General features: G+C 37.8%; 5 protein-coding genes across 10 annotated transcripts; 3 read left to right on the top strand and 2 right to left on the bottom strand.

The window, feature by feature from the left end:
• The first annotated feature begins 2639 nt into the window (after window positions 1-2639).
• LOC117618799 (senescence-induced receptor-like serine/threonine-protein kinase) lies at window positions 2640-5031 on the top strand. Its single transcript, XM_034348535.1, has 9 exons — window positions 2640-2785; window positions 2882-2953; window positions 3044-3124; window positions 3318-3481; window positions 3590-3783; window positions 3878-3997; window positions 4271-4319; window positions 4420-4609; window positions 4743-5031. The coding sequence occupies exons 1-9, from the start codon at window positions 2640-2642 to the stop codon at window positions 5029-5031; spliced, it is 1305 nt and encodes a 434-aa protein (XP_034204426.1).
• Window positions 5032-5414: 383 nt separating this feature from the next.
• Window positions 5415-9903, bottom strand: LOC117631950. 6 transcript variants are annotated; one of them, XM_034365316.1, is made up of 5 exons: window positions 8092-8515; window positions 7266-7951; window positions 6713-6874; window positions 6282-6570; window positions 5415-6171 (listed from the first exon to the last, which is right to left on the bottom strand). In XM_034365316.1, exons 3-5 carry the CDS (start codon window positions 6805-6807, stop codon window positions 5722-5724), a joined length of 834 nt encoding a protein of 277 aa, XP_034221207.1. In that variant the 5' UTR covers window positions 6808-6874; window positions 7266-7951; window positions 8092-8515; the 3' UTR covers window positions 5415-5721. The 6 variants fall into 6 exon arrangements, 5 of the variants coding, with proteins under 5 accessions (XP_034221207.1, XP_034221199.1, XP_034221215.1 ...); XM_034365308.1 differs by having other exon boundaries at window positions 7303-7951; XM_034365324.1 differs by having other exon boundaries at window positions 6713-6868; window positions 7303-7951.
• A 472-nt stretch (window positions 9904-10375) lies between these two features.
• On the top strand, window positions 10376-12224 carry LOC117618791 (berberine bridge enzyme-like 21). Its single transcript, XM_034348522.1, has 2 exons — window positions 10376-12116; window positions 12160-12224. The coding sequence occupies exons 1-2, from the start codon at window positions 10382-10384 to the stop codon at window positions 12222-12224; spliced, it is 1800 nt and encodes a 599-aa protein (XP_034204413.1). The 5' UTR covers window positions 10376-10381.
• Window positions 12225-12274: 50 nt separating this feature from the next.
• On the bottom strand, window positions 12275-16124 carry LOC117616146. The gene is made up of 7 exons (XM_034345369.1): window positions 15482-16124; window positions 15222-15310; window positions 14977-15112; window positions 13740-13838; window positions 13469-13594; window positions 13020-13279; window positions 12275-12876 (listed from the first exon to the last, which is right to left on the bottom strand). Exons 1-7 carry the CDS (start codon window positions 15645-15647, stop codon window positions 12766-12768), a joined length of 987 nt encoding a protein of 328 aa, XP_034201260.1. The 5' UTR covers window positions 15648-16124; the 3' UTR covers window positions 12275-12765.
• Window positions 16125-18061: 1937 nt separating this feature from the next.
• On the top strand, window positions 18062-20646 carry LOC117614531 (origin of replication complex subunit 2). The gene is made up of 6 exons (XM_034343374.1): window positions 18062-18249; window positions 18362-18468; window positions 18970-19102; window positions 19515-19800; window positions 19924-20151; window positions 20246-20646. Exons 1-6 carry the CDS (start codon window positions 18121-18123, stop codon window positions 20443-20445), a joined length of 1083 nt encoding a protein of 360 aa, XP_034199265.1. The 5' UTR covers window positions 18062-18120; the 3' UTR covers window positions 20446-20646.
• The last annotated feature ends 389 nt before the right edge of the window (window positions 20647-21035 follow it).

Genomic DNA, 21035 nt, shown 5'->3' with positions numbered 1-21035 from the left:
CAAAACAGTAACCAAAATAGTGAAAATGAAAGCTTACCTATTGCGTGCAATGAAAGCAAGAGGAAGACGATCGATCTTTAAGTTCAGAGACGACGAAGAAGACGAGAGGAAGACGATGAGATACTCTGACAGTGCTCTGACAAGGAAAAAAGACGAAAAGTTTTCTCTGGGAGATTGAAATTTTTAATCGGGTTTGGAAACAGTGCATGTGTAAGTCAGGTAGACGAAAAGTTGCTTACATATAAAACCATTTCAAAAAAATAATACGGCGGTTACATATAACTACGACGTATAAATTAAAAAATACGACGGTAAATTTAACTTCGGACGTGGTAAATAAATACGACCGTAGTGTTGTAGGTACCGTCGTAGTAAACTCAAAAATTAAAGTACATAAGTAATAACTCGCGTCATGGTAGATTATTTAACACGTCGTTTTTATTAATTTACCGACGTGGATTTATGTAATATACGTCGGTCATACCGACGTTGATTTTACAATTTAAACGGCGGTTTTTTTTGTAAGGACCGCCGTTGGTTTTAAAAATTTATTCTATAAATTTGTCGCTTTCATTCATTTTCGGTTTACATTTAGGGTTCCAAGTTCTTCCTCTCTCAGAGACACTGTCTCTCACATCTCAAAGACAATAATTTGGATGTCTTTCTCAAAGAGAAATTGAGCTTACTCGCATCAAATCTATGTCCACAAGAAGAAGCTTGTCAACTAGCCTTCTCACTTCCTTGATCAAGCCTGATAGGACACTTAGTGCTTCTGAATACTCCTTGCTTTCCATCAAAAGAGATGCAAGCCTGGCCTCCACTCGCTGTCGAAGGAAAGTTCGCTTCTCAGGGAAATCTGAAGATCAGATGTGCTGGAATGAAGAAATCTGAAAATCAAAGAAATTTAAAATGAAGGAAATTAATGTTCTGGAATATGTAAATTTTCTTTTTTGGATGACAGATTTAAAAAAAATAAGAGTATAAAAACAACGACTGTTTTTGAATTACTGTTGACGTTTTTCGTCGTCTTAAGTAAGACTAAGACGACGTAATATATTTGTTGAGCGACGTTGATTTGTTTTTTAAACGTCGTTAGGTATAATATAACCGTCGTTGAAAATTGTCTCTCTGATTGCAAATTTGCAACGACGTTAGGTATAATATTTGTAGATACACAAAAGCACACACATCATCAACTTCCAAAAAATTGTCTCTCTGATTGCAAATCTGTGTCATCTGTTAAGATTATGATGTGGAACAGAGTTCCATCTGGTAAGATTTCGTAACCCTTGGGATCTCAGAAAAATCTGGTTATGTCGGCGGTTTTCTATATAAACCGTCGTGGTTATTTCAATTCTTGTCATTAAGTAGATCTACCGACGTAGGATAAGAAAATCAAAGAAAAAAATTGTTAACAAAAATTCTTATTAAGACGACGGTTTAAATTAAATGTACGACGTATAAAATGAATAAATACGACGTTAAATTTTATAGTACGATTTAAAGATAACGTCGTAGAACTATACGAGAATGACGTCGATATATTTATATTTTCCGTCGTTGTAAATTAATTTAATACGGCGATATTTTGTATTTTAAAGCCGTGGATTTGTTTGTAATTATACGGCGTCTTATACGAAAACCTCGTCGTGTTATTTTATGAGTAAAAACGGCGGCTTTTATTGAAATCGTCGTCTTTACTTTCTACGTCGGTCGATTCATAACTTCTGCCGTTCTTTGTTGGCTTTGATTTTACTCTGCGGAAATCTGTTTCAAATAGACGTCGGTTGTTTAATTAGGTACGTCGTTGTTTTTGAACAGCCATTTGAATCTCCATTTTTAGTTGTCTAAGGTGGTATTACACGACGGTGTTTTTAGAACCGTCGTCTTTTTAAAAACCACGACGGTTTTCACTTAGACCGTCGTTGTTTTCTGATCGTCTTTTTCACTTTTTGTAGTTGTGCCCAGCCTTGGTGAACAAATCTTATTTTCATGCTGATTTCCAAATACCATCTGCTATCATGAGCACTGCTGTCGCCACAAAAAATGCAAGTGATCCTTTGTATGTTTACTTGGATGCTTTTGATAACAATCCAGAATATCATGTTTACTTGCATTTTGCAGAAATTCAAAAGCTCCCATCCCACCAGCAGCCCAGAAATTTATATATTGTTTTGAACGGACGGCCTCAAGAGCCGTCATTTGTTCTACCTTACTTGTCCACATATACACTTCACACCACCTGGCCCAGTACAATATTTTCTTCTATGTCAATCCTCAAGACTGACAACTCTACCCTTCCACCCATCCTCAATGCCTATGAGACTTACGAGGCTAAAAAGTTCTTACAATTGGAAACAAACCAAGGAGATATTAAGTAGCTATAGCTAAATATCATCACTAGCTGTCAATTTAATGCCTTGTATAATCGATTGATTTTGATGATATAAATGTTAACTAATTTGTTGCATATGAAAATATCAATTAGTTGATGCAATCGAAAACATCAAGTTACGTTACAAAATCAGTAAGAACTGGCAAGGAGATCCATGCAGCCCTCAAGCTTACAAGTGGGAAGGACTAAATTGTAGCTATCATGAATCCAGGCCCCCAAGAATCATATCTTTGTAAGTATATCTATGTCACTCTCAGACCAGGGTTTCAGTTTAATCCCATTTGAGTCTTGGCATTTGAAGTTACAATGCACTCACAGGGACTTGTCCTCCAGTGGATTAAGAGGCCAGATATCTCCTTTTATAGCCAATCTCTCAATGATACAAGCTTTGTAAGTATGCACAGTCTCAAATGAGTAACTAATATCGTCAGAATTTCATTTGGAATAATTAGTAATTAGATGAGTTGACCTGCTTTAACATTTCAGGGATTTATCAAACAACAACTTGACAGGACCAATTCCAGACTTTTTGTCTCACATGCCAAATTTAACTGTCCTGTAAGTTATTATTTGGTTTAGTTATATAATCCTAATATATTCGTTACAAGTTAAGCATGGTGATAGAGTATCATGACTTTACTTTTGCAGAAACTTGGGGCAAAACAAGCTCAGAGGCCAAGTTCCAGCACGGCTCATTGATAGAAATAAAACTGATGGGCTATCATTGAGGTGTGCTTTCTTCTTTTACTTAGAGCATAAATTAATTGGATAACAGATATGTCACCACTTTACAAAGATGCCACCATTTTTCCATCTGGTTATTTGAAAATATTATATAAGGATACTATATATTTTTTCATGTCAATATGATTTATCAAAATCTTACTACAGTTGCCATCAACCACTCTCTGTTTTGTTTCAGTCTCTGTGAAAATCCAAATCTATCCAAATTCGGACATGTTTCTTGCAAATCAAGGAAGAAGCACAATGTTGTTATCCCCGTGGTAGTATCCAGTGTTGGAACTATCATCCTCTTATTAACTGTAGCAGCTATCTGGTGGAGATGTAAAAGTGAAGAAATAGATGGTAAGACTTCCGATACTTGTTAATGTTTTTCTTTTCGTTTTTGGGAATTTGATTCCGGTTCTATATAAATATTCTTAATTAAATTCATAAACAATTTCATCCAAACAGAGCCAATCGAGCCATGGGGTAGAAAATTTACAAAATCAGAGATCGACAAGATTACCAGCAATTCTACACTAATTGGGCGAGGCGGATTTGGAGAAGTCTACCATGGCACTCTGGAAAATGATACTCAAGTTGCTGTGAAAATACTTGATTTATCATCAAGTCAAGGCTCAGAAGAATTTCAAAATGAGGTAGATGTCGCCCAACTACATACATCTATATATGTATTCAGTCAGAGTTCTTTCTATCTTTTGCTGAAAGTATAGTAGCCACATTGGATTGCAGGTTAAGTTATTGATGAGAGTTCACCATAGAAACTTGGTTTCTCTAATTGGCTACTGTGACGAAGGTGACACTATGGCGCTTATTTACGAATACATCGCGAATGGAAATTTGCAACAGCATATATCAGCTGCAGGTACATCCCTTACTCAACCAGTAGTGGATCATAAAAAAGAAAAGAAGAAACAGGATGAGGTGATACGAATTTAGGTCATTTTCCAACGTTACAAAAAAGAATAAGACTAGACCGATAGCTATACATCTGATCATTTTTCTAGTATTTATATATATACTTCGCTTCAATGCAATTGGGATTGACCATATAGTGTACTTCACTAATATATGATTCGGATGTATGTTCCATTTGATTAATCACACTCATGTGTAGATATACCTTACAAGGGCTTGACTTGGAAGCAGAGACTTCAGGTTGCAGTAGATGCAGCACGAGGTAAACACAAATCATCATCATCACATTAATAAACATATATAAACTCTTTTGAAAAACATATTTCGTTAGACGATGGTTGCTGTCTTTTGAAATTTTGCAGGATTGGAATATCTGCATGATGGTTGCAAACCGCCAACACTGCACAGAGATTTGAAGCCTTCCAACATCTTGTTAACTGAGACGTTGCAAGCCAAGATAGCGGACTTCGGAATTTCTAAAGCTCTTGCAACTGATTCTGCCACTCATGCATTAACAGACCTCAGAGGAACATATGGGTACCTGGATCCTGAGTAAGCACTTTCAACAATTCCTGCTAGCCATTGTGGTGATATTTGTTACATATAAATATAATGTTAGAACAAAGAGTCAGTTTAAAAACAAAATATTAATACAACAAAGATTTTTTTTTTTTTTTTGTAACAGATATTGCACAACTGGACAGCTCACCAGAAAGAGTGATTCATACAGCTTTGGGATTGTGTTGCTAGAGCTTATAACTGGCAGACCAGCAATAATAACAGAATTAGAAACTGTACATGTTAACGTATCTGATTGGGTGAGGGCTAAATTTGAGAGAATGGAAATTGAAAGCATAGTGGATTCGAGAGTACAAGGGACATACAAGTATTCTTCTGCACAGAAAGCTATAGAAACTGCCTTGGCTTGTGTATCTAAAACACCAACAGAAAGGCCAGAAATAAGTCGTGTATGACAGATTGAAGGAATGCTTTGAGATTGAGAAGGTTTCTGAGGAATTAGAGATTGGGAGTGGCGATGAGGGACAATTAATAACTCAAATCAGAGATTGCTTGGAAATGAACTCCCAGGTTCAGTCTAAAAGACTTACTGTTTAGGACTAGTCCTTTTGAGTGTTGGTGTTCTTCTTAGGCTTCTGGTTTGGTTGCAGTTTGTCCCTCTGGGTCAGTTTTTTTCTTCTTCTTTTTTGGGCTTGTTGGCACTAGTCCTTATGTTAAGTTGTTTGTTGCTCTTGGAGATGGCCAGTCCCAGAACTTGAAAGATATGTAAAAATAAAAGTTGACGATATAAAGTTAGACATGATTGTTACATTCAACCTTCCAATCTGAGAAACCATAATTGTTATGGCAATCAAGGCAAGTGATCTTTCCCTTTACAACTTGGCATGTGGAAAGCTCAATGTTTGCAAGAGCCAAATTGCAGATGATAAAATATACGATGTGATCATGATTCATGTGAACGAGAGAGAGAGAGAGAGAGAGAGAGAGAGAGAGTTTCAATTCCCATTAGGCTTTACTTCTCACAGTGATATGGCATTACAAAGAAACTTTATTCTAGTTGCTTTCTTATTCAACGCATTCAATCATCTAAACAGGACAGAACTTTGGACCTTTGGTGGTGGTGGTGGGGTTGGGGAGCTCTGCCTTTAAACCATCTTGACATATTTAGTGCCTTTGCGCCATGACCACGACTCAGACGGCGACTTGGGCAGAGGTGGAAGCAACACAGCCTTCCGGCAAAGACCAAAGGGCCAGCCCTCACAATGACGGAATTGCTGAATTATAGACTGCCTCGGAAAATCTTTAAAATCAATCCCATTAAGGCTCGAACAGCGGGACAAACTTGTCTTGACAGAAAGAAACACATCTCTACTTGTGGCAGCAGTTGAGCAGCAAGAGAAGCAACTTCTAACAGATAAAAATTCTTCTTTCTCATCATCTTCTTCACCATGATCCTTTTTGTTTAGTACTCCTTTCTGGCTTATGAATAAATCTCCTGATTTTGAAGAGTAGACAAATGAAAAACTCTCTGTCAAACTGCTAGGCTTGCGCCTCAACTTTTCCATTGCAGCACTTCGAATTGCTGATACAATTACCTGAGAAAAAACCCCAAAAAACTATAAAAGCAACCTACAAAACTCTCATGGATTTAACAAGGGAATGAAAAGATCATATCTAAATATTCATCCGGGCGCTTAGTGAATACTTCCTGTTCCTCATCAAAGTCACTTGTTATGTACTGATCCTCTGCTTCTGGGCTCGAAGTTGGAAGCCGTCTGCCAATATGGCAATTGGAAAACGCATCTGTGAGACAAGCAGCAAGAAATTTGCATCTTTTGGAAGGATTTGGTGGCTCTTCTTCATGATAAAAGATGCTCATGTTGGAGTTAAAAGTTTCTGTTGAGTGTTGGTTTGCAAACCACAGGGAGTAAAAGATATCTACAAAGCTAGCGTTGGTGTGTGTTATTCTTATTCGACTTGATGTCCAAATTGACCTGCATATGTGATAGTGACCTCTCAGCTTATTAGAAATGGAGAATATTGCTTTATATCCTTTGGGGTAAAGAAAAAGCTAAAAAGAAAGCATTAGACGTTTTAACAAAACTCCAAACCCCCCTTTGAGGTTGCAACGCTTACTTGTTCCATTGAAGACCCTTCATCCGTTTCTTCGTTTTTCCTACATTAAGTGCCTCTTCTGTAGTTTTCAAATTTAAACTTAAAGTTGAAGCCATGGTGAACTAGGACATCTTACCAAACTGAGCTATATGTCAAATTTGCCAAAAGTGAGAAAGCCTGCCCCTGATTTCAATGGAAGATACAGAAACAAGTTAACACACCCAAATTTCATTTTTATTGCAAGCAATCAAACTAGTTAAATTTAAAAGTGCGGTTGCCCAACCGAAAAAGTAAAACAATAAGACATGGAGTTCTTTAAAAACCCTTTGGCTGCGTTTGGTTCATGGTGAAGGAAGCTTGCACACGGGGAAATCAATTGCCCATACTTGGTAAGCCAGGCATAGAAAATGGGTACCCGGCAGATAGGAAAATAGGGAAGAAAATGTAACCCTCCTCCCCTTTGGGTTTCATTTTCCCTTCCCATGGGAAACTTTGATGTAATCAAACAATTACACCAAGGTTAAACAAAAAAGAAGGAAATTATGTACTCAAAAGGCTAATACTAGGAATTAACCTTATCTTCAGCTTTAAAGCTTAAAGCTATCACCTACCAACCAATCCCGTGAAATCTGCTTCAAAACAATAATGTCAACATGTCCTCGTGTTTCCTAATTAATTGTTCCATTCAATAGCTCCCAATTCTTGTTGCCGAAATCCACATTGCATGATGAAAGCATAGAAACAGAAACCTCAACTTTTTCTTCACCAAAAAGCATGTTGTCATAAGAAGTTCAAGTCAAAGTGCCATAAACACAAAGAACCAAAAACTGTGTTGTCGTAATAACTTCAGCTTGTGGACTTTTGGAGCTGCTGTGATGTGAGAGAGATGAGAGAATGAAGCTTAGACACAGCAGAAGTCTGATCAGGCGGGCATTTGGAGAGAGAAACGTTCAGAGATTGAAGAGCCTCATCAAGCTTGCCAGCAGCCAAGGCTGCACACCCTGCCTTGTAGGCTTGGTCCGCCATGCGAACACTGTATTCAGGTTGAGGAGAGCTCTCAAACCTTGAGATTGAAGAAGAAGATGGAGAGTCGACCAGATCAGTGGCACGTGCATATTCAAGATTGCAAATTGCTGTGTTGATCTCTGCCATGAGTGCTTCCGGCATGGCTTTGATAGTCTTCAGTTTCACACCATCAAAGACACTCCTCCATTGGGAGCTTTTTTCTGCAGAACCCATCTCAAGAGTTTGGCTCAGGACCTGTTTCCCGATTATAAGAACGACCCAATTGTGAATTTTACTTGTTATTGCCCAAAAATACAACCTTTCACAAGAAGAACAGAGCCCTAAATTTGTTTGTGGAGAACCCAAGAAGAAGGAAGGAAGGAAGGAAATTGTACCTGGAATGAGAGAAGTGGTCGTTCAATTTTCTTCAATTGGTGGCAGATCCTGAAACCTGATCAGCTCTCTGAAAACCGTAGACCCAATTTTTTATCTTCCAATTTTGTATCGTTCTTGTTAGTTTTGTTAGTTTTTTTTTTTTTTTTCTCTTTTTTTCTTTGGTTGGAAAGAAAAGAAACCAAAATGATGGACATATATGGACCTTTCAGATGGGCCAGTTCTTGATCCAAATCAAATATGTACAAAGGCCCATACAACGACCCTTTGTTTCTGATTTCACTTGCTATGCGGGCAAGAAAAACTTTCAAATCTCAAAATCAATTGTCCATTATATGATTTTAGATTGGTAATATTCTAAGACATATCTCTAAAATTTACACTCCATATCAAGTTGACTTCTCAAGCTACAAACTCTGGACACCAAAAAGTTTAATTCCATTCAATGGTGATCATCGATTGAAACAAAATGATCTGAATTGATCAATATCCGTACTTTCAAGGAACAAGAGCCACAAGGAAGGACAAGGGAAGCTGGCAAAGCATTTTGTGCCTCGAAGGATATCTTGCTTCCATCTCTTAACAAAGCATACCCCATCTTCTCCATCTCCAAAGAATCAACAAAGAAATAATCACCGCATCGACACTGGTAATAGAGTTGAATGACCTCTCCTGCATCCTCAGCCATCACATCTTCTAAGCTGATGTCTTCTGCAACTATAGCATCATGTCTGGAAGCTCGAAGGGCAATGTCATAAAGTACACGAGCCCTCGAATCGCCAAGGATTTCCCATGCCTTTTGCACCTTCAAGAACCTATCTCCTGACCCAGATGTATTTTGTGATTTATCAGGATGACTATTAAGGATGGCAGATCGGTAGCTTGCTCGAATATCTTCATAGCTGGCATCTTGTTTCACAGATAGTATGTCATAGTGAGTTTCCTGAATGGAGTAGGTGCCAAGAACCATGGTTGTAGCTACTTGTTATCAGCTTAGCTTCACTACATATGAAATAATAATAAAAATTATGAGAAAACCTAAAAAACCATCAAGTTCATCTCACTCATCCGATGCTTGTGTTCAAATTGCCACACCCACATACAAAATTAAGGTTTGAGATCTTTGCCTATCCAAAAAATATAAACAAACCAAAAGACATAAGATCAGGCATTAAATACAAGCAGCGCCTCCTTCGTCGCCGCCTCCTGCGCGCTTCAACCGCGCCTCAACGGCAAAACGCCCACCCAGGCGCCGCCTAATTCCCTGGCGCCTACCCCCAACGATTAGGGTGAAATCGCGGAGGTGTCCTCCCGCCTAGCGCCTAGGCCGATTTTTCGAACACTCTAAAATCTGAGCTTCGTTTTGGAAACCAATGCAGCAAACTAACTAAAATTTCAATTCCAAAGATCGAAGCTTTAAATCAGAGATAATAGCAGCACAGATTCGAAATTCCAGAATCGCTAAACAATAAAGTACGAAATCAAAGCGCCAAACTTCAGAACCAGATTGAACCAAATTGTTTCTTTTCATGAAACAACGATGCACAAATTCAACCAAAAGGAAAATTAAAAATACAAAGACCAAAGAAAAACACAGAAATAAGTTCACCTCGAAGTTCATCTGGTGGGCCGAGCGAAATCCAATCTAACAAAAAATAGGCATCATCCGAGGGAGCAGATGCAAATTAAGTGCAGCAGGAGATGCAGTCGAGAAGAAAGATAAAGAATTTAAATTAAATTAAAAAGTTCGTGGAGCGAATGCCGAAACTTTTACAGTGAAAACCTAGCCTCTGTCGAGAAGAAAGGCTGGGTGTGATTAAATCAAGTTTTGAAATTTATGTTTTGACCCCAAATTCTCTACAATTTTCATAAAGACCAATTTTTTTCCTTTTTATTTTTTCGCGAATTTTCTTTTTCTCTTTGTTGGTTTTCCTATCGACACTTTGTTTTGTTCTGCGTTTTCCTATCAACACTAGACATATTGATCCTGTTACCCCAAAAAAAAAAAAAAAAAACGATGGATTGATCGTGTTATATTGCTGGGTTTGCTGATTTCCCAAAAACTTTAGAATTTAGCAAGTGTTGTTGATAGGAAAGACAAAAAAAGAAACAAAACTTTCCTTGTTTGTTTTGCTGGAATTGAGTTTCCCATTCTGTCAACATTTCCTATTGTGTCAAGGAATTGATTTTAAATTTCTACAGTTGACAATTCCCTTTCCAAACAGGTCTTATCTATGTATATATAGGACCAAAACCTTACAACATACAACATACAACAAATTGTCAAAGACAATGAGAGAAGCAATGCTTAGGATGATGATGCTTCCACTTGTTGTCCTCCTAGTTTTTCATGTTTCTGCTTCATGGGCAGCCTCAGCTTCTGTCTATGACAACTTTCTTCAGTGCCTAAACACCAACACAAACCCATCATCAACCCAATTGTCCAACATAATCTATGCCCAAAACAACCCTTCGTACTCATCTGTTCTAAGAGCCTACATCAGAAACTCAAGGTTCAACACCACTTCGACTCCGAAACCAGTCCTCATTGTCACACCCTCTGCTGCATCTCATGTTCAAGCCTCTGTTGTTTGTGCCAAACAACTTGGCATACAGCTGAGAATCCGAAGCGGCGGGCACGATTATGAGGGCCTTTCTTACTGGTCTGATCAGACCTTTATTGTCCTTGACATGTTTAACCTCAGGTCTGTGACTGTAGACATTGAGGACAGCTCGGTTTGGGTTCAGGCTGGAGCCACACTTGGAGAATTGTACTATAGGATTTCAGAGAAGAGCAAAGTTCATGGCTTTCCTGCTGGAATTTGTCCCACAGTTGGTATTGGTGGGCACATAAGTGGTGGTGGCTATGGAAACATGTTGAGGAAGTTTGGCCTTGCTGTTGACAATGTCCTTGATGCTCAGATTGTTGATGCTAAGGGGAGACTTCTTGACAGAAAAGCCATGGGAGAAGACCTGTTTTGGGCCATTAAAGGAGGGGGTGGAGGAAGCTTTGGTGTCATTGTTGCATACAAATTGAAGCTGGTTCCTGTCCCAGAAACTGTCACAGTTTTCCAGGCTGCGAGAACGTTGGAAGAGAATGCAACCGCCGTTGTTTCGAGGTGGCAAGAGGTGTCGCCAACCACAGATGATGGTCTGTTTATGAGGCTGCTGTTGCAGCCAGGGAGCAACACTGTTAAGGCCACAATTATGGCTGAGTTTCTAGGCAATGCTGACCAACTTGTGTCATTGTTGGGGAAGCAGTTTCCTGAGTTAGGTTTGAAGAAGGATGACTGTAAGGAGATGAGCTGGATTGAGTCTGTTCTTTGGTGGGCTAACTATGATAATGGGACCTCCCCTGATGTGTTGCTTGATAGAAATCCTGATCATGCAAATTTCCTGAAAAGAAAGTCTGATTATGTTCAAACCCCAATTTCCAAAAGTAGGTTGGAGTTAGTGTGGAAGAAGATGATTGAAATAGGCAAAATAGGTTTGGTTTTCAATCCATATGGTGGGATGATGAGTCGGATTCTGGCCTCTGCCACGCCTTTTCCACACCGTGCCGGTAACTTGTTCAAAGTTCAGTACTCAGTGAGCTGGGGAGAAGCAGGGGCTGAAGCAGAGAATAATTATACCACAGACACCAGGAGGCTTTTCAGGTTCATGACCCCATTTGTGTCCAAGAACCCAAGGAGTGCTTTCTTGAATTACAGGGACCTTGACATTGGTGTCAATAAATTTGGTAACAGAAGCTATGAACAAGGGAAGGTGTATGGCTTGAAGTACTTCAATGACAATTTTGATAGGTTGGTGAAGGTGAAGACTGCTGTTGATCCAGAAAATTTCTTCAGGAACGAGCAGAGCATCCCACCTAATCCAAGTTTCCACTCAGAGGCACCTAATCCGAGTTTCCACTCACAGCCACCTTTTTCAAGCTTGCACTTAGATGTGAATTGGGGGTCAAGTTCCAAACTATCAATGGGGAAGCTGAAGCTAGTACTGGTGTTCTTGTTTATTTCCTTTTCATTTTGTATTTAGTCAGTTCTTTTCCTTTTAATTTTGTATTTAGTCAGACATTAGTAGCAGATTGGCAACCCCTCAATTTTGTACTGTGGTAACACTTAATAAGAGTTCGTAGAAATAACTTTTCTTCTCCGGAAAATAAATTTGTTCGAGTTACTTGTCCCCTTAAGAAAATATAGAGAGCATTATATTTATCAAAAGAATTAGAGAGTGTTGCACAATGTTCAGAGACGGAAATTCATATTCCCCATTAATTAATCAATCATTCACAGAGAAAGTTTCAATATCTAACAACAAAGCTCACTTTGCCTCCGACCAAGACTTCTTCACCTTGAACCGTCGGCACCCGTAGGATGACAATCCGTATTACAAAAAAATGACTTGTGAACAAACAAGCAGCATGGGGCATACCTTAACCTTCAGTGACTCCACCCCACTCTCTCTTACAAAGAATTTCTCCCTATTTCTTCTATTTTTCACAAAACAATTTGATAGGAACAAAAATATATAAACCCAGGGAGACCATGATTAGAGATTCCAGTGAAGCTATATATGCGTGTGTTTTGTGATATTTCCAGAACATGGTTAGCCTTTGCAGGTCACATTACATTGACAAGGGTTTGTCCTTTTTCTTTTTTTTTTCTGGAGAAATCCTATCATGCACCAACAATGCCAGAGGCCCAAGGAACAACAAGTGGTGCAGATGGATGGTTGTTTCTGTATGATTCAGGATACTTGTCCTTAAAATTGCGTTTGGGCGTTTCTGCCTGCATTTTGATAAATGAAAACAACAAATATTAGACTGGATTGGATCCACATAATCGAGACTAATCTGGACGAAACTTAAATCAGATTAAAAGAAAAGTAAACAAAATGTGCCATTGTCGTGAAGAGGTTGTTTCATTCTTACGTATTTCAGCCAGCACTCTCCAAGTTTATGCTCATAGATATCTGGAGAATGGCAACCGCCTTCAGACGGGCAGTATACCCATATATTACATCTCTTTTCGTTAGGCTTAGCACGTTTAGCTTGATCCAAGCAAGCCTGACAACAGTCAGCTGCACTATCTTTGTGGTGGTTAAGCCCCCATCTTACAGCAGCACCATCATAATCTGTATGAACTTCCGCATGGCATTCAGGTGGAAGCGGCCTTCCCGGCAAAATTTGATCTTCAAGAGAGAAAAAAGGAATACATACATCAACACATGGAATAAGTCTCTACCAGACAATAGAGTAAATCTCTCAACACTAGCAGATAAGTATCATGACTTTTGTATTATTGTAAAGGAAAATAAAATGTGAATTGGAGGTTTATTTACGATAGAGAGAAGGGCAAGGAGCATAAACTAATGAATTACCTAACTCCTCCTCTTCACCCTCAGGTTTATCATGATGTTCTGTGTTAACAATTTCAGCAGGTATCCAAAGGCCCATGTCTTCCAACAGCACTGTCCAATCAGACTCCAAAGCTTTTACTAGCATTTCTATAGAGAGAAAAAATCAGAATACAAAACACCAGAGTTCGGTCAAAACAATAATTATTACCGTCAATAGAGTACTGCATCATTGACAAATAAGATTATTTTGACCAAAAAAGAAACATACACAGTTCACAAATAATGACCACACCTGCTTCCTCATGAAGAATTGTTGAATTTGAAGCGTTTGTCTCAAGAGCCAACTGCTTAGCTTCCTTCAGTTTTTCCTTGCACCATCTTTCGACAAATTCTGTTTATTTAAGCAAACAGCATCAATAAGAGAAGTTGATAACTACCAGCAACAAACCAATAACATAACGAATTATATGACACATATTTTGTATGCTTTATCTCATTACACTCGTCATATTTGGTCAGTTTAATTATTAACAGCTGATAAGTGCTTCCAAAGAACATAGTGTGGACATGTGAGTTTAAATTAAAGTTTATAGATTAGAAAAAGGTCAAGCTAATTAGTGGGAACAGCAGTTTACAAGGAGAATATGGGTGCGTTTACATGCAATTAAGTTCCAGAATGAGTTGGAGTAAAGCTTTACCAGCATTTCATTGTTAAACAGAAAATGTTATAAACTTGTAAGGTACAAGTGAAAGAAGCACTGAATACTAGAACAAAGTCTAAGCACTTTACACTCTGGAGCATGTCTAAGTACTAAACACAAATGTGCACATATCTAAACTATGGCCAATCTTGCTGAAAAATAAAATTATATCAATATAGTATTTCCTAAGTTAACTGAAACAAGAATTATCCAGGCCACCACGCACTGCCCACCCAAAAGAGAAACATGGCACTGAAAAAGCCACATTAACCTTGAAGTTTCTGCTGTAATCTGTTATAATTATTTGTAGTGCCTAGAGAAATACAGGGTGTGCCTAAAATAAGCCTTTTGCACTAAAATCCTTTTCTTCCAATGATCTGTCATAATATATGGAGAAAATGTACACGCTACCAGAATACCAGAAAGCCATTTGTTCCTTGAGACAAAACAAACAGCGGGATTTTCCTTCTACATCCCCTTCATACGAAATCTACCTAAACCTCATTTTAATTCTTTTTCTTCCTTCAATCCTAAAATTCTAGTTCTATTTCTGAAAAGAATACAGATATGGGATAATTTCGCTAAGAAAGCTGAATCGATTTCGAGAATTTTAGTTTAAGATTTCATAGACGAAAACTCGACAGAGAAGAAAACATAAATTCATAATCTTATCAATTTCAAGGACAGAGTTGTCTGTCACTGTAAGATGATCCATGGTTTAAACCATTTATGCGCAATTGCATGACGATTAACTATTCTAATGCAAAATAAAGATTGCCTTGAAATGCAGATAACAAAAAGAGATGAGCCAAAAAAAGGCGCACTAACCTCTCTGCTCAGTAACATTTGCTTTGGGCCTCAAGGTTTTCAACCTCTCAACTATCTCATTGGTTATCTTCAGTTTCAAAGGCTGTGGCAATTCAACCACTACCTCTCTGGAAAGCTCCTTCTTTAGTGCCTTTACCTTTTGAGCATAACAAAGAGTCCTCCGTTAAATTAAAAAAGTTACAGCAAACCGCTCTACCGATTCAATCCAACAGATCTACCACCCAAACACTCAAAATGCATCTTACCAATCTAATGAGCTCAACCGGTTCAGCTGCTTTTCGAATCCGAACTGATTCCTCCATTTTCCTAATCTGATCTGGAGTGTACTCAAGAGCTGAACCAATATATTAACAGAACATTCAACATTGAGAACCTCATAATTTGCAACTGGGTTCTCCCAAAAAGACCTCAAACAGCAAGTGGGCCATTCAAAGCAACAAGATTTGAACAAAGCTTATAAAATCACAAGCTAGAGAGAGAGAGAGAGAGAGAGAGAGAGACGTACTGGGACGTGAATCTCTATCGGAGTAGATGTACAGAGAAGCGTAGAGAGAACGAAGAACATATAGAGCAACAACAATGTTAATGGAGCAAACGATGAGAGTGGTCTTCTTGTACGAACAGCCCCATTTCGCTCTACCTTTAAATCCCCATTCTCCTACCCGAGCCATTCCTTCGTGTCTTCTCCTTCATCCCACCATATCCACTTACCTCGTCACAGATCGATCATCATCAGAGACAGATCAAAACCCAAAAGCCTTAAACTTTCGAAACGTGGCTCCTGTTGAGGACACAACCCAGGTCTTCTTTTGCTCAGGCTATTCGTACGGAGAAGTGAAATGAGTGTTTTTTGGCTTCTGGGTTTTTCTTGTCGTGCCTAATTTGCTGCGATTTTATGGAATTAATGCTAAGCCGTCGTTATGCAGTGATTATAAATAAATAAATAAAACTATTGGGGATGGAAAGCTATTAAAATAATGATTAAAATTAATGAACAATGAGGTGCCCCGGGGAATAATTAGGAAGATAGGTATTGATTATGGTGTTTTCTCAGATGATTCCGTGATTGTTGCTGTTTGCTCGGTAGTGGTGGAAGCCTAATCAACCTATTTGCCTTGCTTCCTCTGCCTTGCGCTAACGTGCGCTTTGGGTGTAGGTCCTGTGTTTTCCTTTTAAAAAAGGTAACATTTTACTATTTACCTCCTCCTTTTTTTTTTTTTGGGTACAAACATTTGCCCTCCATTTCATCCCCTTCAATAATTTGTGTGTACAAACTTTATCATTAAAGTGACCTCAAAAAAAAACTTTATCATCATACAAAGCTACTTTGTAAGCAACATTTTAATTGAAAAAAGTACACCGAAAATTCTGATGGGCTTGATCAAATCTAATTGTGACCACGGTAGCAGTAAAATTTTAGTCTATTTCATGAGTTAGAGATAATACAAAGTGAAGTTTAAGTAGCTCTTTTTTTATGGAGATGTGATCGACCTCAAGTGTAATTCTTAGTCCACTTAAATTCCTAATCTAATTCAATATTTGAAATTCATTGTGGAGTATTTTCTAACTTAGTTGACTAATTCAGACCCCGCAAATTAAAGAGCATTGGGTTAAAATCTTAGAAAAATTAGGTTTTAGACATAATTAACTTTATTAATTAGTTTGTAAGATATTGGATATTTTGGTTTTAATTTTAATACCTAGGAAAAAACTACTATTTTGGATTAGCCCAAAGAGAGGTCCAGATTCGTTGGACCAGGTAAAAAATAATAACTGATAAGACAATTCTACCATTCTTCTTAAAAAGCCTGGACAGTTAAGCACAATGGCACATGTAGTAATTTTAGGGTTGTTGGATATCCTTTTGGTAAAATTAGGTGGCTTTGGTTTTATATTAATTAAGCAAAATTAATTATCTTTTTTTCAAATTAATTAAGTTTTTTATGGGTTAAAACTAAAGAACCCTAAAATCTTCAACATTGAATATCCTGCATAAAATAGGCAAACCATTATTTATTGCTTGATGTAACTTTATAATAAAACGCGTATTGAATTACTTATTTCGTGATTAAAGGATTGCATCATAGTTTTGGACTCTATATGAGATATACCTATCACGTGATTTATACATTTATGTATTTATTTTGTGTACAACAGTGAAAGATGTGAAGTGGCAGATGCAAGTTTTTGTTTTATTTAAATAGGATGAGGATATGATACATATGTTTGTCGGCCTTCTTTGATTAATAGCAGCATCTAAAATCTTGTTTTCTATATGTTGAGTTGGATGGTTTTAAATCATGACAAATTTACCATTAATACAATATTATCTTATATTGTATAACTATAACACAAAATCTAGTTATTTATTTTCCACAAATGGTTTTGTTTTATGAAGAAATTTTTTTTTTATAGTAGCCACGTGTATAAAATAAAGTAAAACTGTTATATAATTCGATTTTCCTTTTATCAAATAAGGAAATGTTGAACTATATCACAATCCAATAAAGCATAAAGCTTACCCACTTAAGGTAAAAAATTTGTGATGTAGGAAAGTAAACTATTTTTTGGTAATTGTAAGAAAGTCATCTTTTTTTTTTTTTTTTGGGTTGGTAATTGTAAGAAAGTCAACCATCACATTATAAAGCCCACTGACTTAACTATGTAGTGTTTCAATTTTATCAAAGGGCAAATAATTTTTTTAATGAGATAGAATCAAACAGCAGTTGCAATCCCATTTAGAGAAGGAAAAAAAAAGCAAATATGGGTGAATTAGGCGAGTTGGCCAGGGCAGTCCGCCGCTTGCACCCAAATTTGAGTATCCCTCTCCATAAATTTTTTATTTATTTTATAAGCCCCCTCCCATATATTAGATGAATTTTATCAATTGTTTTAGCAAAACAAAAGAGTAAACTTTCAGAAAAAATAATTATAATTGAAACAAACTCAATACAATGAATGGGCCTCGCACGTAAAATAGTTAATAAGGCTTAATGGGCTGATGCTCAGCCCAAGCCCAGTTTTCGCACCGAAAGGGAAAAATAGCGGGAAAATGCAGAACTGGAGAAGCAGCTTTTATTAGGGCACGCCCCTTGAGTTGAGACTTGGGGTGTTTGGGGCTACCATCAAATTGAAATCAAAGCCATGGAGATGAACGATGGCGATAACGAAGAGTTTGGGTTGTCCAGAAATTACTTTCTGGCAAAGGAGCTCCGTGGCTCCGGCAAGAGATCTCATTCTAAGCTCTCTGATATTGACGTCGTTGACGAACAGGTAATGCTGGGTCGCCTTCAAGTCCTTCAAAATCTCCCATTTCTTTTGTTGTTTTAGTTCAACCTTGAAACTTTGGCTGATTGGTTATTGTTTGTTTTCTTCTAATGTGTAGGAACTGATTGCAGCAGTATCTAAAATCGAACCAAAACATGAGAAAGAGGTCAAGGAATTGATGAACAGTTATAAAAGTTCGTACCCTGAATGGGCTTTTGAGCTAAGGTATTCTCCTACCTTGTAAATTAATCCACAATGTCTCAAATGCTCTTCTCTTAAATTATCATTTGTGTAGATTGGGATCTAATGTAGGAAGGTTGCATTCAAGTTAATTTTTGTGCCAATAGAGAAAATAAATTATCTTTCTGGCTTCTTATGCTACAAATTGTAGTGTTTTTTTTTTTACTTGAGTATTGCCTATGGCAATTGGTGCCCTGATGCATTTATTAGGTGGGCAATGGGACTACTATTTTTGTACCAGAAGGAATTGCATTGTTTTCTTTTAGCAATTGATTGACTTCTGGACTTGATGCCTGTTATTTATGAATCAGTTTCGACATAAATTGTAGTTTAAAGTTTTGAGATTTCCCTTTGATTTATTGTTTCTTAGTTATTAATTTGTGGGCAGGTGGTTTTGTCTTACACTTATCTCTTAGCTTATACTATTTGTATTGTTGTTGAACATCTATTTTGTATGTTCTTATTCACCCATTTTATTGTTCTTAGATGTGGTCTTGGCCTTCTTATGTATGGATTTGGATCGAAGAAGGCCTTGCTTGAAGATTTTGCTTCAACATCATTGACCGAGTATTCTGTGGTTGTTGTCAATGGATATCTTCCAGGAATAAATATAAAACAGGTATTAATTACTTGGGATACAAAATAGTCATAATTCATTTAACCATAATATCATGTTTACACATACATAAGAGCTTGTGCCCGTTCCAAAGCAATATGCGAGTTTTCTGGATTTGCCAATTGTGTGGTTTATTCTTATTGGCAATATGATTTTTGATTCCTGCCCTACCATGTCAGACGCAAGCTACAATGAACTTTGTGAACAATGTGCTGATCACCTTGAGCGCACTTAAGTTGTTCTGAGGTGGCCAAGCCCATCTTCCTCGTATGAAAATATGACAAAACCTGGAAGAGAAGAAATGGAAAAATAGACCCAAACCCAGGACAGGCATATGCCCTCAAGACTAATTTGTGAACGGCAACATTCAGCATTATCATTTCTGTTAACATGCTATCTAATGTTTGAAATATAGGTTGTGGCAGCCTTAGCTGAACTTCTGTGGGATCAACTGAAATCCAAAAGAAAGAATCCTGGGAGCTCTTCCAAAGTTCAACAGCCATTTAGTTCTAGATCCATGGATGATCTTCTTGCATTTTTGGATGAGGAAAGGAAAAACGAATGTTTTGTATGCGTTGTCATTCATAACATCGATGGGCCTGGATTAAGGGACTCTGAAACCCAACAAGTTCTTGCACGAGTTGCTTCTTGTTCCCATATTCGCATGGTGGCCTCTATCGATCATGTGAATGCACCTCTTTGTAAGTCTATTCTTGCTATAATTTGTTATATAATTGATAACAAACTGTCTGCATGAAACAAATGCTGCATCAAAGAATTGCATATGTCATCAAGTTTAATCACACCTTCTTTGCCTTTAATAGTGTGGGACAAGAAGATGGTTCACACACAGTTCAACTGGTGCTGGCATCATGTTCCTACCTTTGCACCATACAAGATTGAAGGAATGCTCATTCCCCTGATTCTTGCGCATGGAAATACCACCCAAAGTGCCAAAAGTGCTACAATAGTTTTGCAGAGTTTGACATCCAATGCCCAGAGTGTGTTCAAAGTTCTTGCAGAATATCAACTATCTCATTCTAATGAAGAAGGTAAGTAGCTATTAAAGCCTACATGAACTCTTCGAAGCTTTAACCTTTCTAATCCATTGATCATACATTATCTGAATACGTATTGATTTCTCAGGTATGCCCGTTGATAATCTGTATGCAAGCTGTCGAGAGCGCTTCCTAGTGAGCAGCCAGCTTACGCTTAACTCCCATTTGACAGAATTCAAAGATCATGAGTTGGTCAAGACCAAAAGGAATTCTGATGGCCAGGATTGTTTGCACATCCCTCTCACAAATGAGGCACTTGAAAAACTCATAGCGGAGCTTAGTCAGTGACTTGTTAAACTATTCGGGCCTCAAAGATTATGTAGATTTGAAGTCCTCCTGATAGTAGTGGCAATGATCCAAATTTCTCACTGCCTCCTTAGAAAGCTAGATAACTTGCTAAGATAAATCGCGTGCGTGTTATTTTCACCTGAGGCTGTAAATATGAGAAATGACCATTTACGTTTTCAACATATTAAAGGCTATGGAATACACGTGAAAGGATAGACATAAGCAAGCTAAAAATAGAGAATGATATTAGCACATTCTTGACTTTTAGCCTATTTTGGTCAGAATTTAGTAATCTAATCACCCGACGACTCATTGACCAATGCTCGAACCCTTGACCAGTGCTCGAACCTCTCGACAAGGGCTCGACCATCCTTAAGCAATGCTCAGATTCTCTCCAACGTGGTCGAGACTCCCTCAGGTGGTTGAAATTCTAAGACTCAAAGTCTAAAATGCCTTTAAATCGTCCAATGTGTTGGATGTTTTTCAAAATTTGCCGAGTAACAATGAGCTAGGGCTAGCTTTTCTCTTGCCTATCGTAGACCGAAATGCATGGAAGCGTAGCTGAACTGGAAAGACAAGGCGATTTGTTT

Source organism: Prunus dulcis, chromosome 1 (assembly GCF_902201215.1).
Source record: "Prunus dulcis chromosome 1, ALMONDv2, whole genome shotgun sequence".
NCBI classification, from domain to species: domain Eukaryota; kingdom Viridiplantae; phylum Streptophyta; class Magnoliopsida; order Rosales; family Rosaceae; genus Prunus; species Prunus dulcis.
This window is presented reverse-complemented; position numbering and strand designations above follow the sequence as displayed.

Bases quoted from the DNA above. Each gene is read 5' to 3' on its own strand.
- LOC117618799 (XM_034348535.1), top strand. From the start codon at position 2,640: ATGTCACTCTCAGACCAGGGTTTCAGTTTAATCCCATTTGAGTCTTGG. The intron at 3,482-3,589 runs GTAAGACTTCCG...TCATCCAAACAG, and splicing joins TAAAAGTGAAGAAATAGATG to AGCCAATCGAGCCATGGGGT. The intron at 4,320-4,419 runs GTAAACACAAAT...GAAATTTTGCAG, and splicing joins TGCAGTAGATGCAGCACGAG to GATTGGAATATCTGCATGAT.
- LOC117618791 (XM_034348522.1), top strand. From the start codon at position 10,382: ATGAGAGAAGCAATGCTTAGGATGATGATGCTTCCACTTGTTGTCCTC. The intron at 12,117-12,159 runs GTATTTAGTCAG...GTATTTAGTCAG, and splicing joins GTTTATTTCCTTTTCATTTT to ACATTAGTAGCAGATTGGCA.
- LOC117631950 (XM_034365332.1), bottom strand. From the start codon at position 6,807: ATGGCTTCAACTTTAAGTTTAAATTTGAAAACTACAGAAGAGGCACTT. The intron at 6,571-6,712 runs GTAAGCGTTGCA...TCACATATGCAG, and splicing joins AAGGGTCTTCAATGGAACAA to GTCAATTTGGACATCAAGTC. The intron at 6,172-6,281 runs GTATTCACTAAG...GTTTTTTCTCAG, and splicing joins ACTTTGATGAGGAACAGGAA to GTAATTGTATCAGCAATTCG.
- LOC117614531 (XM_034343374.1), top strand. From the start codon at position 18,121: ATGGAGATGAACGATGGCGATAACGAAGAGTTTGGGTTGTCCAGAAAT. The intron at 19,103-19,514 runs GTATTAATTACT...TTTGAAATATAG, and splicing joins CAGGAATAAATATAAAACAG to GTTGTGGCAGCCTTAGCTGA. The intron at 20,152-20,245 runs GTAAGTAGCTAT...TTGATTTCTCAG, and splicing joins ATCTCATTCTAATGAAGAAG to GTATGCCCGTTGATAATCTG.
- LOC117616146 (XM_034345369.1), bottom strand. From the start codon at position 15,647: ATGGCTCGGGTAGGAGAATGGGGATTTAAAGGTAGAGCGAAATGGGGC. The intron at 15,311-15,481 runs GTACGTCTCTCT...ATATTGGTTCAG, and splicing joins CGATAGAGATTCACGTCCCA to CTCTTGAGTACACTCCAGAT. The intron at 15,113-15,221 runs GTAAGATGCATT...TATGCTCAAAAG, and splicing joins CGGTTGAGCTCATTAGATTG to GTAAAGGCACTAAAGAAGGA.